At 45.4% G+C, this 14238-nt stretch overlaps 1 protein-coding gene across 1 annotated transcript; it reads left to right on the top strand.

Annotated features, from left to right (window-relative positions):
* The first annotated feature begins 660 nt into the window (after window positions 1-660).
* On the top strand, window positions 661-12275 carry OAS1 (2'-5'-oligoadenylate synthetase 1). The gene is made up of 6 exons (XM_055323296.1): window positions 661-912; window positions 3419-3707; window positions 5782-5966; window positions 9424-9656; window positions 10486-10639; window positions 11766-12275. Exons 1-6 carry the CDS (start codon window positions 733-735, stop codon window positions 11922-11924), a joined length of 1200 nt encoding a protein of 399 aa, XP_055179271.1. The 5' UTR covers window positions 661-732; the 3' UTR covers window positions 11925-12275.
* Window positions 12276-14238: the final 1963 nt, after the last annotated feature.

Here is a 14238-nt window from a genome sequence, read left to right as displayed (position 1 = left end):
CTGAAAAGATCTATACCAAAGTGTTTATAGTGGGCATCTTTGAGTTTTAGGATTACAGGCTGCCTTTCTGCTTCCTGATTTTTCTGACTTCTTTGCCATTTTACGGTGTGCATAAGATCATAGGAGACTATAAAACAATTTTGTCAGGAACAACAACAACAAAAAAAAACGAAGCAGGAAATTTCAAATGAGTTTTTAATCACAATTTCTTCTGGGTGAGATACTAACACTGGTTAAAAAATCAATAGTTTCAGGGGCACCTGGGTGCCTCGGGGGGGGGGTTAAGCATTTGCCATCTGATCAAGTCCTGATCACTGGGATCCACCCCTGGGCTCCCTGCTCAGCAGGGAGTCTCTCTCTCCCTCTCCCTCTCCTTCTCTCTCTCTCTCTCTCTCTCTCTCTGCCCCTCCCAGCCCAGTTTGTACCCACTAGGTCTCACTCTCAAATAAATAAATAAAATCTTAAAAAAAAAAAAGCAACAGTTTCAGAGTCCAGTGGAAACAAGTCTGATGTCCTAGGCTGCTACATAAAGGGCAAGAGGATAGATAGTAAGTTCTGGACAGAGCTGGCAGGGCAGAGGCAGTTTCAGGCTCAGAGGATTGTTTGCCATGCTAAGCTCCTCCCTTCCAGGGAAACGAAACTAACTGACTCAAGACAGGAAGACAGACCAGACAGCTGTTCCCAGCTGCCAGTTCTACAGCCACCGGCTCTCCTGTCCCTGTCCTGAGAAGCATGACCCAGCTCAAAGAGACCCCCGCCAGGGATCTGGACAGGTTCATCGAAAACTATCTCCTGCCAGACACGCCGTTCCGCAGGCAGGTCAAAGAAGCCATTCACATCATCTCCACTTTCCTGAAAGAGAGATGTTTCCAAGGTGCAGCCCACCCTGTGCGGGTGTCTAAAGTTGTCAAGGTGAGCCCAAGCCTCCCTGGCGGGGGAGGGGGTGGATGGATGGGCAAGAGTTCCTACAGAGACAGAGAGAGGGAGCTAAAGGTTAAGTAAGCTCTTTGGGGCTGGTGGTTTCTGACATATCCATACCAAGAAAATATAACCAGAGCTTTGTTAGAAAAGATTTTGAGGGGAGGCCCTCGATCTGTAACTTTTAAATCAGTGCCCTGGCTGGAGTTTATGAGCCACCATCCTCCGCCACGTCCATTTCAGAGGTAGAAAAACAGAGGCCGGCTCTCGTAGTAAACAATTTGTCAATGAATCGCCAGGCTGGGACTCAAACAGCTTCTGCAGAATTTTGAGCCATTAAGACTTTATGTTCTGGGGGCATGTTTTTGTGTTTTTCTGACATAAAGGCTTCCAGAGCCACTCTCCAGCCAACAACAGCTAAACATTATTCCAATGATTTTGTGTAGCTGGAAAGCTGTCGGTGCCACCTCCCATAAAATATATACACCACAAAAACAGAGCCAGACATTGCTGAAAGGGCGTCTGGCACCAGCTGTCTCCATGCTGCTGGGCTTTTCTTTCTTTTAAGATTTTATTTGTTTATTTATGAGACAGAGAGAGGCAGAGACACAGGCAGAGGGAGAAGCAGGCTCCATGCAGGGAGTCTGATGTGGGACTCGATCCTGGGTCTCCAGGATCATACCCTGGGCCAAAGGTGGTGCTAAACCGCTGAGCCACCCGGGCTGCCCGCTACTGGGCTTTTCAACTCCCTTGATAAACTAGCATTCCTTTTTCTTATTGGAGTATAATTAACATACAGTGTGATATTAGTTTCAGGTATACAATGTATCGATTCGACAATTCTGCACATTACTCAATGCTCTTCATGCTAAATATTATCATCACCTGTCCCCACACAGCGTTATTACAGTATTATTGACTATATTCCCTGTGCTATACTTTTCATCCCTGTGACTTATTTTAAAACTGGAAATTTGGGATCCCTGGGTGGCGCAGCGGTTTGGTGCCTGCCTTTGGCCCGGGGCGCGATCCTGGAGACCCAGGATCGAATCCCACATCGGGCTCCCGGTGCATGGAGCCTGCTTCTCCCTCTGCCTATGTCTCTGCGCCTCTCTCTCTCTCTCCCTCTATGACTATCATAAATAAATAAAAATTAAAAAAAATTTAAAAAAAAAATAAAAAAAACTGGAAATTTGAACTTCTTAATCCCTTTTTTTATGTCACTCATCCCTGTACCCACATCCCCTCTAGCAACCATTTTTTTTCTCTCTATTTGAGACTGTTGTTTTTTTTATTTTATTTTTTAGATTCCATGTATGAGTGAAATCATATGGTATTTGTCTGTCTCTGTCTGACTTATTTCACTTAGCTTTATATCTTCTGGATCCATCCATGTTGTTGCAAATGGCAAGATTTCATTTTTCTTATGGCTGAATAATATCATAGGGTGTGTGGTGTGTGTGTGTGTGTGTGTGTGTGTGTGCACAGCACATCTTTATCCATTCATCTGTGTATGGACACTTGGGCTGCTTCCATATCTTGGCTATGGTAAATAATACTGTAATAAACACAGGATTGCCTATATCTTTTCAAATTAGTGTTTTCATTTTCTTTGGGTAAATACCCAATAGTGGAATGACTGGATCATACAGTAGCTCTATTTTTAATTTTTTTTATAATTTTTTTTAATTTTTTTAATTTATTTATGATAGGCACACAGTGAGAGAGAGAGGCAGAGACACAGGCAGAGGGAGAAGCAGGCCCCAGGCACCGGGAGCCCGACGTGGGACTCGATCCCAGGTCCCCAGGACCGCGCCCCGGGCCAAAGGCAGGCGCCAAACCGCTGCGCCACCCAGGGATCCCTATTTTTAATTTTTTGAGGATGCTCCATAGTGTCTTTCACAGTGGCTGCACCAATTTCCATTCCCATCAACAGTGCATGAGGGATCCCTTTTTCCCCCATCCACAATGGGGACTCACCATTTCTAAGGTATCATGGGCTGGTTAATGGTATTACTTTGGAAAGCAAATAGCACCAGCTGGCTGTGAAACTTTGACCAAGTCATTTCACCTCTCTGTGCTTCTTTTTCCTCCCCAATAATTCCCAGTGCCTGATAGAGATGTACAGATTATATGACCAGCATATAAACCGCCCAGCATGGGCCAGTCTATGGTGTATAATCATATATAAGAGTAAAGAACGCAGAGCCTAGAACCAGCCAGCCAGGGTTCAAACTGCAGTTCTGCTGCCTCCCGCTGTGTGGCAGGGCAGCTGTATCACCTCTCTGAGCACTTAGGGCTGATAACATCTGTAAAGTGGGAGCTGATAACAAGAGTATGGGGGTCATAGGATCCTGTGAGCATTATGGAAGTTAGACCGGTGATGCCCTCAGCACAGAGGCCAAGTAAGGTTCAAGAATGTTAGTGATCATCCTCATCATTTTATTTAGGGAGGCTCTTCTCAATGACTGTCAGTTCTCATTTTGCTCATCTGTTTTAGGGTGGCTCTTCAGGCAAAGGCACGACCCTCAGAGGCCGATCAGATGCCGACCTTGTGGTCTTTCTTAACAATCTCAGGAGTTTTCAGGAGCAGCTCGAGAAACGAGGACAGTTCATTTGGGAAATTAAGAGGCAGCTGGAAGCCTGTCAAAGAGAAGAAACCTTTCAAGTGTACTTTGAGGTCCAGAGTCTGCAGTGGGAGAAGCCCCGCGCCCTCAGCTTTGTCCTCAGGTCCCCCCAGCTTGGTGAGGGGGTGGAGTTTGATGTGCTGCCTGCCTTTGACGTCCTGGGTGAGCATTCACAGACACAAGGGCTTTCCGGCCTTGTCCTGTGATGGGGTTTCTTTCTTTTTTCATGTTTCTGAGCATGAATTTCCCATAGTTGGAGAGTCTTAACTAAGATGAAGCATGCCTTCAAAGTGGGGAGGAGATCTTAGAATGAATGAGGTCACAACTGGCCACAGGAGCATCATTAAACAGCAAACTGGCACGATTTGGAGGCAAGACATTTCTTATGCAACACCTGTTGGGCTTGCTGGTTCTACTGTGGCAAAGGGTGGGGATTTCATCTTTCCAAAAATGAAGCAGTGGAGATCTGGCATAGAGTCAATATGTGAATTGCATCTTTCACCCCAAACATGAGGAGACCTCACTAAATTTATGCTGAGGGTTGGAATCTATAGATAATCTGAAGAAAGAAATATTTGGATGAGAAGCATCACCTCTCAGAGGCTTGATGTCCACATTAGGAAAACTGGTTAAACCATGCCTGGATCATTCTCCAAAGTATTAAATGATCATCTACATGAAGCTCTTGTACAGGGCCTGGCACATAGTAGGTGTTCAAAAATGTGAGTTCCCCAACTATGCACCGGGGCACCCCAGGATGCCACAGTGAAATAACTCACAGGGGCACATGAAATAGTTTAGATTTTTATTTTTTGAGGGAAACACCATGCCATCTGTTGGACACCACACAAACTACTGCTGTTCAGTTGTACAAACTGAACTACATACACCGAACTGGTTTTTTGGTGTTGTTTGTTGTTGATGTTGTTTTGAGGTTTTGTGGGGGTTTTTTTTCGGGGGGGTTGCCTAGGGGACCTGTAAGATAATACTGAAAATCCAAAGCACCAAGAAATGAGAAAGTTTGGGAATCCTTTCTTGTTGCCATGTCCAGTGTTGGGTGCTGGCATTACTTTCATTGGCTACAAAAAAATAAGACGGGGAGAGAGAAGGGGTGGAAGGACATGCCAGGCAGAGGGAACAGCACAAGCAGAGGCCAGAGATAAGAAAAGATCAGAATGTGTTGGACCTGCAAGAGGCAGATGAAGGTGGAGCCAGAGGAAGAGGGTAGGGAGGATGAAGAGGGAGTAAGCAGAAAGTGAGCCAGGAGAGCTGATTCTGCAGAAGTCTGTAACCTTGGTCATGGACTTCTCCTGAACACAATGGAGGGCTGTGGAAAGGTTTTAAGCAAGGAAGTAGCATGGTCATATTTATGTTTTAGGAAGATGGCCCAAGCATAGTAGGGAAAATAGATAGGAAGAGGGGTGAAACCAGAGGATGGAGACATTCAATCAACAATAATAAGCACAGGTGATCCACTGAGCATCTACTGTGTACCAGGCACTCCTCTATGGCCATGAATGACCCAAACAAGGCACCTCTGCCCCGGAGCCTGACAATGAGTACAGAAACAAGATAAATGGATTGCTACCTGATGTGACAAAAATCTAACAGTGTGATACAATGGGGAGTGATGGAGGATGGAGGACTTCTTCAGACAGAGTGATGAGACAGGGCCCCCTGAGCAGGTGACATCTGAGCTGAGGCCCAAAGGAAGAGAAGGAGCCAGCCATGGGAAGATCTGGGTATTCCAGGAAGAGGAAATAGCAAGGCAAAGACCCTGAGACAGGTATGAACTTGACATATTTAAGAAGAGAAAAAAGGCCAGGGAGCAAGGTAGGAGGCGAGATGGGAGAGGCAGCAGGAGACAGATCACATCAAATTTCACAGGCCACTGTGGGAACTCTGGATTTTATTTCAGATGTTGTGGGAAGCCAGAAGCAGGGTGATCAGGTTTTGAAAGGCCTCTCTGGGTGCTGGGTCGAGAATGGGCTGTGGGGCAACCATTGAGGAGGCTGCTATCTAGGCCTGGTGGGAGAGAGCAGTGATGGCAACCTGGACGGGGTGACAGCAGGAAAGCTAGGAGAGGGAAAGGCTGCGATGGACTTAGGGGCACCTGGCTGTGGGCCTGTGGCCCCTTCTGCTGAGCCCCCACGGCCAGCAAGCTTGTCTCCCCAGCACCACTGAAGGAACCTCAGAGAAGGGCGACATCTTAAAGTTATGGATTTGTCCCTAACAGGTCAGTGGACCAATAACCACAGACCCAACCCTCAAGTCTACATCAAGCTAATCCAAGAGTGTGAGAACCTGGGGACAGAAGGCGAGTTCTCCACCTGCTTCACGGAGCTGCAGCGAGACTTCCTGAGGCAGCGTCCAACCAAGGTGAAGAGCCTCATTCGCCTCGTCAAGCACTGGTACCAAAAGGTACGTTCCTCCCACCTGGGGAGCAGAGGAGGAGGAGGGAGAGGAGGGAGTGTAGAGAATAGTGGGTGGGAAGGCGGAAGGCGAAGAGTGAGGTATGCAAAGGGGAGAAGGAGGAGAGAGGGAGGGGGAGAGGAAAGGGAGGGGAAGGGTTGTGTGTGGAGTAGAGAAGGAGGAGCAGCAGGAGGGGCAGGAGCGGGAGGAAAAGAAGGGGAGGCCAAGGGCCTTGGACAGGTGCCAGTGGACCCAAGGTGTCTCATTCCTCCTGGTCCCTCTCATCTCCGGAAATGACAACTTCATGCTTCCAGTTACTCTGGCCTGAACCACGGGTCTTTCTGGACTGTTTTGCACACACAGCTCTATTCAACCAGTTGACAAGTGATGTTGGTCCCGTATCTAAAATATATCCAATTGTCACCACCTCCGTCACTCTCAACCTGGACCCAGTCATCATACGAGTTTCCCAGGGTCTGCCCTTGACATCTCTGAAAACCCTCTCTCAGCCCTTCAGTCCATGCTGCCTTCCTTGAAGTTCCTCCAAGAGGGAAGCTCTACTCCAGCCTGTGGGATTGTCTATCTCCCCCCCTAAAAATGTGCATGAAGGAAGGGACTTGTATGTTTTATTCACTGCTGTATCTCCAGAACCTAGAACAATGCCTGGCGCATAATAGATGCTCAATAAGTAATCGCTGAGTAAATTAATGAATGCCACACATAAATGCGCATAAAGTGTGCACACATACACTTCTGTGCACTTCCTGGCTTTCTGACCTCAAACCTCCCTCTGCTTCTTGTTTTCTCATTTGCAAAGAGTAACATGGCATAGCAGGAGTAAACCACAAAATGTGGTGCCCGGCATAGCTGGTCCTAATAAATGTGCTTTCTTTGAACTACTCCCGGAGCACATGTAATAAAGTAGACATGTGTTATGTGCTTAGCTTGTGCCAGGCTCATAATATTTCATCTTCTGCAGTTCTTGATATGAATTTCTGCTTACTTCCTAATATTCTATATCTTATTTAATATTTATGGTGATTCTGTGAGCTGAGTAAGGGAGGTATCATCAAACCTATATTACAGAAAGAGAGTAAGAGTGAGATGGCTCTTTCAGCTAATAAGCAGCAGAACAAAAACTTGACTTTGGGTTTTCTGACTTAAGAGTTCGCCTAACATATAATATACATTTTATAATATACATGTATGTTTTTGGATGACTTAACGAATGGAAGAAAGTAATTAAGAATAATCTTCCTGCTTTAAAAATAATCTTTAAGGCAAAGCAAGACAATCCTTTGCTAGACATCTTAGTTTGCTGTTTGAGGAAATTTGATCATGGAGCCTAAAAAGTGGTCCTTGACAAGTGTAACACTGTTCCCAAGGACATTGAAAATTCATGAGGACATTTTTGGTAACCATGGTGATCAAGGGCAAGGGTGCTACTGACAATTAGTGGAAAGAAGCCAGGAATACTAGTTGTTTTACAATGAGGAAGATAGTCCAGCACGACAAAGAATCGTCTCTGGCCCTCCTACCTTTTCCCCCCTCCCTGCCCCTCCTCCCCTTTCCCTCTCCCTCTCTCTTCTTTCCCATAAAACAATACAGGAATCTCACCATACTTTAACTCCACTCACCATCACCAACACTATGTCCAACTTACATGCCACTTTGCTGTGTCTTTCAAGTCTCTATATTTTCAAGTGTACAAAACATTACTATTATTTCCCATACCAGTGGGATAAAATGAAATCATTTTAGATAAAATGAAATCATTTTATCTATCTGCATATTTGCCATGTTCTTCACCATTCACTCCTTCCTACGTCTCTAATCTTCCTCCTGAGATCACATTCCTTCTTTGAGAAGTATGTCCCAGAAGATTTATTTTGGTGAGAGTCCTCTGATAATGAATTCTTAGTTTTTGTTTGCCTGAAAATGTCTTGATTTTACCTTCATTGTTAATAGGCATTTTTGCCCGATTGGCAGCCATTTCAGTACATGGAATATATCACTCCATCTTCTGGGGTCACTAGTGAAAAGTCATTTGTCAGGCTAACTGTGGCTCCTTTGTAGGTAATCTTATTCCTCTGGCTGCATTTATATTTTTCTCTTTGATTTTGTTTCATTTCAGTCTGAGGTGTCTTTTTTAAAAGATTTTATTTATTTGACACAGAGAGGGAGAGAGAGAGCCAGAGAGCACAAGTGAGAGGAATGGCAGAGAGAGAGGGAGAAGCAGGCTCCCCATAGAGCAGGGAGTCCAACTCAGGGTTCAATCCCAGGACCCTGGGACCACGACCCAAACTGAAGGCCGATGCTCAACCAACTGAGCCACCCAGGTGCCCCTCAATCTGAGGTTCTTAATGATGATTCCTTTTTTTAACTTGTCCTACTTGAAGTTCACTGGGTCCTTCCTGAATCTGTGAATGGATATCTCTCATCAGTTTGGGAAACTCTCAGCCATTTTCCTAAAATATTGTCTCTCTCTTTTCCTTGCCTCCTGAAACTCCAATTAAATGCATGTTAGACCTCAGTCTATCTTCCATTATCTTTACATTCTCTTCCATATTTTCCATCTTTCTGTCTCTCTGTGCTTTATTATGAATAGTTTATTCTAACATAGTTTCCAATTCACTCGCTTTCCCTTAACAGCTTTTAATTTGCAGTTATTAATTAGTTATTGTAATTTTTTGTTCTACAATTTCTATTTTATTATTTTTCAAATATGCTAAATTACTTTGCATGGCTTCTAATTTCCTCTAGGTCAAGCTCTTCTTTTATTTCTGTAAACATAACGTTTCCAGTTATTTTGAAGTCTCTTACTGATCCTTCAATATTTAAAGTTTTGTGGATATTACTATTTTCACTTTTTCTGCTGGTTATTACTCTTGGTATCTTGTTTCCTTGTGTGCCTAGTTATTTATGTCCTGGTCATGGTATTTGAAAACTATTTGTGAAATCATTTGAAGCTTTGGGTTTTATATCTTACTCCAAAGGGAATTTCGTTTGGCTCTTAGGAACACTATGAGTTCTTCCTCTTGATTAATTTTCACAGTATCCTTATGAGCTTGGTGCTATTATGACCACTCACCTGGCAGGTAAGTAAAAATGAGGCTCTAAGAGTCTAAGTTGTCTTTCCAGAATGGACACTGGTGGAGTTAGGACTCAAACCCACATCACTCAGAATCTAGAGCCCAAGCTCTTAACCAGGAGTCAGTAAAATTTTTCCATAATGTCCTAGGTAGGAAATACTTTAGACCTTGTGGGCCACATGATCTCTGTCACAACTACACAACTCCGTAGCATGAAAGCAGCCATAGACTACATGTGAATGAATGGGTGTAGCTTTGCTCCAGGGAAATGTTATTTACAAAAGCAGATGGCAGGCTGGATTTGGCCTTTAGGAAATGTGCTTTACACCCTAGCTGGACAATTGCATGTTTCTGATTATTTTTCCTACTCTCAGTGTAAGCAGAAGCTTGGGAAGCCCCTGCCACCTCAGTATGCCCTGGAGCTCCTGACAGTCTATGCCTGGGAGCGTGGAAACAACCAAACAGAATTCATCACAGCTGAGGGATTTCAGACCGTCTTGAAATTAGTCCTGAACTACCAGCAGCTTTGCATCCACTGGACAAAGTATTACAACTTTGAAACCCCGATTATCAAACAATACCTGATGAGGCAGCTTGCAAAACCCAGGTACTCTATCTCCGCATGAGTTAACTCGCCACGTAAATGAGCCCCTGGATATAGCTATGGTACCTTGGAAATGAAGGAAGTGGGAAGACTCTTCATTTGCTGGTCACCTTCTATGGTTAGCCATTGTGTTGAGCATTTTACTACTCCCATCTGATTTAAACAATAACCTCGAACCCTGTGAGGTAGGCATGCCATAGCCACCGTACAGATGGGTAAACTGAGGTTCTGAGGGGTAAGGAGCTTGTCTTAACAGTAACAGAATATGAGTGAAATAGCCAAAATTTGAACTAAAATGACAACAGCTAGAGCAATAATCACAATTGCTCTCAGGAATTAAGAGTTTGCTGTAAGACTAATGCATTCTAATACAATAGCAAAAATTATGGTCATTATAGCGACGTGTACTGACCTCTCATTATGTTCCAAGTTCTGTGCAAAGCATTTCGCATGTTTTGTCTTGTCTCCATCCTTACATCATGTCCTTTAAGACAGACCTGTTTACCCATATCACATGTGAGGAAACAGGCTTAGTGAGGTCAAGTGACCTGCCCAAGGTCAAACCACTAATAAAGGGCAGAGGTAAAATTTGAACACAGCTCTGTCAGACCTAAGTGCAAGGCTTTTTCTCCTCGTGCCCACCACCCACCACCCACCACCCACCACCCACCACGGGGCAGGGCACTCAGGACACGCCCCAGGGAACAGCACCCTGTTCCTGTCCTGAGTCCCAGCCTGTGCCAGGCTCCTGTTTGGCACTGCTGGGAGCATGTGGATTCCCCCAACACAGCCCTAGTTCCTCACCTGTCCCTTTCTGACTGTTACTCTCCAGGCCTGTGATTCTGGACCCTGCTGACCCGACGGGAAACGTGGCTGGTAGAGACAGATACAGCTGGCAGCGGCTGGCACAGGAGGCCAGAGTTTGGCTGAGTTACCCATGCTTTAAGAAATGGGATGGGTCTCCAGTGGGCTCCTGGGACGTGCTGGTAAAACCTGCTTCCTCCTTGATGTAATCCCCTAACCCCTCTACACAGCATGGGGCATGTGAGACTAATGCATTCTAACATAATAGCAAAAATTGTGGTCATTATCTAAGGTGTGCTGACCTCCTATTATGTTCTAAGTCCTGTGTGGAGCATTTTGCATGTTTTGTCTTGTCTCCATCCTCACATCATGTCCTTTGAGACAGGCCCGTTCTCCCCTCCCCGTGTCACAGGTGAGGAAACAGGCTTAGAGAGGTCAAGTGACCTCCATTTTTCCAAAGAAACATTCTATCCAAAAAAAAATTGCTCCTTGCCAGAAGTTACATAGTCATTGAGTTTCAGGATATGTTTCATAATTTCAGTCATCTGGGACACATTCAGAGAGTTCCTAGGATTTGCATAACCCCTTCTCCGGAGTTCATTCTTTAGTTTACATTACCCTGGCCAGAGGCAGTTGTTTCCACAGCTCTGGTGGGCTCATTCCTTTATGAATAATCATAATGAACAATAACAGCCACCATGTATTGAATATTTGCTTTGGACTCAGGTTCTGTCCTAAATGCTACATTATCTTATTAAATCATCACCATACTCTTTGAAGTGTGTTAGCTACTCCCATCTTACATCAGAGCAAAGGAGGCTCAGAGAGCTGAAGTCACCTGCTCAATGACATTCAGCTAGGTAGTGGTAGAGCTGGGATCCAAAGTCAATGGACTCTAATGCCAACGCTCAGCTTTTCCTGTGCCACACTTGGGGCAGTGGGGTGCAGCAGTGACGGTCTTAGCCCACCCCTCTGGAGCTCCAATGGCCTTCAGAGTCTCCCTGCTGCAATCTGGTGTGGTCAGGCCTTTAGACTCGCCACATGGATCAGTCACCAAATGTGGGCAACTCAGAAAAAGGTATAGTCTTGAACGTAAGGCTTTCTGTAGTCGAGCTGCCCCTAAAGGGAGGGGCTGACCTCTGACATCTACCTGCTGACCATCTCCCCAGCAGCTGAGACTTATTCGTCCTTCCTCAAGGGGGATCCAGGTAGCATGCCTCACGGTATCTGCTATATATGCTCACTGAGACCCAGTGCCAAGGTGGAAAGATCGATTCTCTGATGTGATCATGTGCTTTACCTTTTCAGCTCGAAGAAGACTATGAGGACAATTGGATAACCTCTGAACACAGGACATATTCATACCATGATTATGGTTGGCGCCCTGTATCCTCTGGGAGCCTCAACACAGGCATGACACAGTCCATTCCCCAGCAGGAAGAAAACTGGATGTGTACCATCCTCTGAATGCCTGTGCCCTTTAGGAGAAAGAGCTCTGGAATCATCCAGGCCAGCCCCTTCGTTTGGTGTTCGGGAGAGTTCCCTTGATCCAGGGGGCAGAAGACTGCTCTGACCCCAAGGGCTAGCTGATGCCAGACCTCAGGCCAGAATGCAGGTCCCCTGCTCCCTCTTCCCCTAGTCTATGCCCTTTCTCCTCTCAGAGATAACGTTTCCCTGTAGCCCTACCCTGCTCCAGCCTGTTCTCTGACAATAATCACGGAGACACAATCAGAGAGCCTTAACCTTCTTCTGTGTTCCTAATGGGAGGGTTATAGTCCCAACAATCGTCAACAACAATAAAAAGAATAGCAAATACCATGTGATGGGAGTTTATTACCTGCAAGTCACATAGCCAAGAGGTATATCCACGTGTTACGTGCGTGTACACGAATAGATTCAACTAGAAATATATACTGAGTACCTACTGTGTTCCAGGCATTGTTCTGGGCGCTGGGAACACAGCAGCCAAGGAAAGAGACAAAAATCCCTGTCTCCTGGATTGACATTTGTGTGACTGACTTTTAATATTGACTCGTTTTGGATCCTTCTAAATTTCAATTACAAATAATCCTAAGACCAGCATCTTTGATTCCTCCTCTGTCTACATTTCTGATTATATATATATGAAAACTTTCAGAACTGCCCCATCTGATGTCGTAGCCTCGAGTCACACGTGGCTTCCTGAGCATTGGAAATGCAGCTGGTCCAAATTGAAATGTGCCTGGTGGGATGTAAAACACAAATGAAGTTTCAGAGACTTAGCACACACACCAGAAAGAGGAAGAATGTCACTTAGAAAAAAAGATTATTTATTCATTTATTTGAGAGAGAGAGCAAACACAAGCAGGGGGCAGTGGCAGAGGGAGTGAGAGAAGCAGACTTCTCGCTGATCCGTAAGTCTGATGAGGGGCTCAATCCCAGGACCCTGGGATCATGACCTGAGCTGAAGGCAGAGGCTTCACCAACTGAGCCACCCAGGGTCCCCAAGAATGTCACATTCTTGATAACTGGTAATTTTTTATATTGATTGCATGTTGAAATGACAAAATTCATTGAGATATTGAGTCATATCAAAACGGACTTCTCTGTTTCTTTTCACTTTTTCATGCGGCTCCTAGAAATGTAAAATTACACATGTGATACACATTCTATTTCCATACATTCCACAGCTCTGCCCCAAAAGGTGAATCACTGGATTAAAGAAGATGCTAGACCCATAGATGTTGTCACTCTGTCTCATCCTTGGTACCAAGAAACAGCTTTTCATTTACAAGGCTCTGAAATATTAATCCCCACCCCCATCCCGGGCAGAAGTGCTCACAAAAGAAGTCACAAGCATGCTCTTGTTGCCTGAGTTGCCGGTCACCTCGAGTGGCTGACAAAGTCTTGATCTTGTCTGTGTCCCAATTTCCTCCTTTTAAGTCTGCAGCATCCCTGTGAGATGGGTTTTATTGCTGTTGCCATAATAATAGACTGAGGTCAGGGAACTTGCCCAGGGTCACCCGGCAAGTGAGAGACAGAGTCTGAACTTGAACCCTAGTCCTTACTCTGAATCTCATGCTCTTCTCAGCCAGTGTCCTTGACTACATGGTGGGCACCAAGAAGAAGCTACCATCTCACACTGTCTCCCCGCTACCCTCACCCCACTCCGCCTCGTCACCCTCCACTCCAACCTCATTCCTACTGGTGCTTCTGCACTAGTCAAACCTTTCTTTTTCTATATTTTCTGATATTTTGACTTCTGGGGTCTTGCTGATCCTGGAGACACTGCCCCTCCCAGGGTAGCTAATCCCTAGAGATAGCCAACAACTCAGCGGTGATCTCACCTTTCATATGCAAACCAACCAACCCAGAGCCCAGACTCTGAACCACCTCCTCCGTGGGCTTCCACAGTCAAACCCTGGACCACCATCCACCTGTCAACTTGCCCCAGGCCAGGTACCAGACAACTCGGGATGGCCCCTATCCTCCAGATGCCACCAAAATCATTCAAACCAGCCTATCCAAAGCCTGTCTTGCCTTGCCTTGCCTGCCGAAACTATGACAAAGGCTCTTCCATGTTCTCCCTTCGTTCTCTGCCTCATGAACGACCCTGGTGCTTCCCCATGTGGTGGGCACTGCTTACTGTGCCTGGGGATCTGGGAGTTTGAACTTCTTCCTTCTAGACATTACTTGGTTATAAGACATCATTTAAAAAAAATAAATAAAAATAAACGTTCCACAGTCCCTCCCTCCAACCTGTTAAAATTTGGGGCCTCTCTTCAGCCTTTTCTCAGACTCT

This window comes from Nyctereutes procyonoides, unplaced genomic scaffold, assembly GCF_905146905.1.
Source record: "Nyctereutes procyonoides isolate TBG_1078 unplaced genomic scaffold, NYPRO_anot_genome, whole genome shotgun sequence".
NCBI lineage: Eukaryota > Metazoa > Chordata > Mammalia > Carnivora > Canidae > Nyctereutes > Nyctereutes procyonoides.
This window is presented reverse-complemented; position numbering and strand designations above follow the sequence as displayed.

Coding starts and splice junctions, on each gene's coding strand:
- OAS1 (XM_055323296.1), top strand. CDS start 733: ATGACCCAGCTCAAAGAGACCCCCGCCAGGGATCTGGACAGGTTCATC. Junction 5,967..9,423: donor TCAAGCACTGGTACCAAAAG/GTACGTTCCTCC, acceptor TCCTACTCTCAG/TGTAAGCAGAAGCTTGGGAA. Junction 9,657..10,485: donor AGGCAGCTTGCAAAACCCAG/GTACTCTATCTC, acceptor GTTACTCTCCAG/GCCTGTGATTCTGGACCCTG.